Source organism: Solanum lycopersicum, chromosome 12, assembly GCF_036512215.1.
Source record: "Solanum lycopersicum chromosome 12, SLM_r2.1".
Classification (NCBI taxonomy): Eukaryota; Viridiplantae; Streptophyta; class Magnoliopsida; order Solanales; family Solanaceae; genus Solanum; species Solanum lycopersicum.
Window position 1 is genome coordinate 56895629 of NC_090811.1, and position 4227 is coordinate 56899855.

Genomic DNA, 4227 nt, shown 5'->3' on the forward strand with positions numbered 1-4227 from the left:
TGAGCTTAATTTACATACCAATTGTGAACACAATTTCTTATTTCATATATACATACATGTGATTGTTAAAAAAAAGGAATTTGTATTCTATATTTATATCGCTTTAAAGGCATAAAAAAATTGTCAAGTATTCTGTTTCAAAAAATTAGTATTTGATTATTTTTAAGTAAAAAATATAAAGTTGGACATAATATAAAAGAAAAGAAGAAAGTTTTTTTTAGTGAAAGTTAATAGTCATTATAATCGGCATATTTTAAAACAATACGGAAGAAAAAGATAAAAATATGAGTATTAAATACAAAAATTGGCGTTGGTTAATATAACAAGGAAAAAACAAATTTTTAACATGAGTAAGTAGGAAACTTATCAGTATTAAACTCTTCTTTTGTTAATTATTAGTTTGGATTTATTTATTTGAATCCATGTTATTTTAATATGTCATATGAAAAATAATTCATATGTACTTCAATATGCAGTTTTTGCAAATATGGAGATGCTTCTATTACTGGAGTAATAGCAAGTAGGGAAACATCTTCCATGCCTGAGAGTTTCAACACAAGCACTTTGAGATTGTTGAACTTTGGTGAAAAATGATCAAGATCCTGAAACAATCAAACAAATTAAAAATTACAATAGTAAAATCAAGCTTTCTTTTATATATTCTAGCTCTATGAAATATATGTTGCCAGCCTGTATTTGAAAAACAGAATTACTAATTCTGATCAAACTTTGCAGAAACACAAAGTAACCAAAGTTTACAAAATCAGTACAACAGATGAACAGAAATTAATTAAGAAAAAATTTAAAATCTGTAACTTACAAGAATGTGAAAAAATTTGAATAGAAAAAGATCAAGTCCACTAAATTCACAGTGTCCCCTTAAGGAAATTATTCCCCTCTAGTATCCGAGGTTTGATTTGGAATATGACCTCCCAGGGTAAAATGATCTCAATCACTAGATAATAGATACCAAAAACTCTAGTGTCAGCGAACCCGTCAACAACAGTAAAATACACGAAGTAATTGGTTGTGCAGAATAAGAAGAAGAGATCACAAAAATTTGTAAGGAAAATTCTGAAGACTGAATGGTATTTATACACAAGAGGAACAGGTTCCGAAAGGTTGCAATCCTTTCAGAAACCACACTATCATTAATGAAAGTTTGCAACCTTTCAAATGGTATTGAATGTTCCTGAAAGTTGCAACCTTTCACAACAGTCACTTCCAAAAATGGCGAGAAATTTACATAAAATGAGATTTTTTTAAATTAAACGGGTCGCGCGTGGATCCGAGTCGGATCGGGTTAGTAAACTAAAAATTTGAAACATTTCGATTTATTTCAACTAAATAACAGAAACGTTTTTGTTATAAACTAATTGATTAAACATATTTGGCCATTTTATTAGTTAATTAAATAAATAATTAATTAAGTAATTAAAATAAACTTTATTCAAAAATTAATCTCTCGATCGATCATTTGCCAAAGCCGAAGTTAAAGCTGAGATGAGCGAGTGTCACGACCCAAAACGAGCCGCGAGTGGCACCCATACTTATCCTACTATGTGAGCGAACCAACAAATCTAAACCCCAACATTTACCAACATTTGAACCATAATAAACAAAATATAATGCGGAAGACTCAAATCTTATTAATATAACCAACAAACAACCTTCTAAAGTTTATCAACTATCATCCCAAAATCTGGAAGTCATCACATCAAGAACATCTATCCTCAAATTTCTAATTCTAAGAGTATTTAAGAAGCTAAAATAAGTAAAAGAGATGGTCCATGTCCGAACATCAAGACATGAAGGAGAGAGTCCAGTCCCAGCTAGAAACAGTAGCTCACCCTGAAATCTGATATACTGAAGACTGGCTAGAGTTGCGGACGAGCCGAAGTCGATGGCACGTTTGCTGGACTCAACAATATAAACAAAAGCAAAATACAAGTAGGGGTCAGTACAAGGAACACGTACTGAGTAGGTAACAACGCCCAACTCAAAATAGAAAGCAATATATATCAAATATTATTATAAAATCAATCAAAATACTCAACAGGTGGCTAGCAACAACACATGAACCATTGACAACAATACCAAGCGCACCTATGAGGACTCAAGCTTCCACACCATACTCATTTGAGATATAGGTTCTTTAAAATTGAGTAAATTAACATAATTCAATATTCATCTTCTTATCATTACCGTGTCGGAACGTGACACTCTGATTCCCTAATACTACATGTCGGAACGTGACACCCGATCCCCTAATTCTATGTGTCGGAATGTGACACTCCGATCCCCTAATACTACGTGTCGGAACATGACACACGATCCCCTAATTCTACGTGTCAGAACATGACACTCCGATCCCTTAATACTACGTCTAGGAACGTGACACCCGATCCCCTAATTCTATGTGTCGGAACGTGACACTCTAATCTCCTAATTCTACATGTCAGAACGTGACACCCGATCCATTTATCTCATTACTTTAGTTCATCAAGCCTTCTTTATGTCAAGACATCATCTTAATGGGGAAGATTCAAGATTAAAGATTCAACAGTATCAACATTCTAATCCACCACAATTACACAATTACAACATACAAACCCACAAGCAAGCATATAGAAGAGTTTACAATACCACCCAATACATATCAATCGCTATTAAGAGTTTACTATGAAATATCATAACCATAACCTACCTCCACCAAAGAATCGTGATCAAGCAAGCTACTTCTCAATGTCTTTGCTTTCCTCTTCGCTTCTCTCTTTGTCTCGCTCGTTCTCCCTCTCTTTTTCCTTCTCCAGATACTTTTTCTTTTACCTTAATTATCATATAATTCCTTAAGATAAAAGTAACCCATTATTTATTTTAAGTTACCTCCTTTAACCCCCAAGTAAATAAGTTACTAACTTACCCACTAATTTCATACAGTTTGGCATGAATAGTCTAAAACACCCCTTAAAACTTTTAGCAGAATCCGACCCAGTCAAGGTTACGCCGCTCATGACGGCCCGTCGTACCTGCGACGGTCCGTCCTGCAGGTCCGTCACAAAGTTCAGAGAGCCAAATTCAATAAGGATGTTTTTGACGATCCGTCATGTCTACGACGGTTCGTGCTGCACTTCCGTCGCGAAGTTCAGAGAGTTAATCCCATAGCCCACACAAAAATTACACAAGTGATTCGACTACTCGAAATGACTAAATAGGTCGTTACAATAGATACCAATTTACTCATCGTTCGTCCCTGAACGATCACAAGAAGAAAAACAAGGGCGAGAAAAAGTACCTGAATCTGCAAAAAGGTATTGGTATCTTGCTTGCATATCAGCCTCCTTCTCCCAAGTAGACTCTTCAACTGGCCGATTCTTCCATTGAACCTTGATGGATGCAATCTCCCTTGATCTCAACTTGCGGATTTCTCTATCTAGAATAGCAACAGGCTCCTCCTTATAAGACAATTTCTCATCAAGATGAACTGAATCTCAACGAATAATGTAGTTTCCATCTCCATGGTATCTTTTCAGCATAGACACATGAAATACCGGGTGCACTCCTGACAGTCCTGGAGGCAAGGCTAATTTATAAGCGACCTCCCCCACACGCTTCAGAACTTCAAATGGACCAATATACCTCGGACTAAGCTTACCTCGCTTACCAAACCGCATCACCCCTTTCATGGGTGAATCCTTCAGCAAGACTTGTTCACCCTCCATAAAATCCAAGTCCCTAACCTTGCGATCTGCATATTTTTTCTGCCTGTTCTTAGCTGCTAGAAGCTTCTCCTGAATGAATTTTACTTTATCTAACGATTCCCTCAAAAGATCGGTACCCCAGGGCCTCACCTCAAATGCATCAAACCAACTAATGGGAGACTTACATCTCCTCCCATACAGTGCCTCAAATGGGGCCATATCAATATTTGAGTGATATCTATTACTATATGAGAACTCTGCTAAGGGTAAGAAGTTATCCCAATGACCACCAAATTCTACACATGAACGAAGCATATCTTTCTACACCTGAATCGTTCGCTCAGACTGACCATCGGTCTGAGGGTGAAATGCAGTACTAAGATCCAACCTAGTACCTAATTCAACATGCAATGTTCTCAAAAACATAGAAGTAAACTGCGTACCTCTATCTGATATGATGGCAAGTGGAACTCCATGCAATCGAATGATTTTCGAGATGTAGAGTTTGGCTAACTTCTCTGCATTG

The 4227-nt window shown here is 36.2% G+C and overlaps 1 protein-coding gene across 1 annotated transcript; it reads right to left on the minus strand.

The window, feature by feature from the left end:
• Positions 1-594: 594 nt before the first annotated feature.
• LOC138340456 (uncharacterized) lies at positions 595-3920 on the minus strand. Its single transcript, XM_069292180.1, has 3 exons — positions 3552-3920; positions 3296-3455; positions 595-602 (listed from the first exon to the last, which is right to left on the minus strand). Exons 1-3 carry the CDS (start codon positions 3918-3920, stop codon positions 595-597), a joined length of 537 nt encoding a protein of 178 aa, XP_069148281.1.
• Between the last annotated feature and the right edge of the window lie 307 nt (positions 3921-4227).

Excerpts from the sequence above, each read along its gene's own strand:
- LOC138340456 (XM_069292180.1), bottom strand. The coding sequence starts at position 3,920 with ATGGCCCCATTTGAGGCACTGTATGGGAGGAGATGTAAGTCTCCCATT. Across the intron at positions 3,456-3,551 it reads GACTGTCAGGAGTGCACCCG|GAGGAGCCTGTTGCTATTCT; the intron begins GTATTTCATGTG and ends TTGTCTTATAAG.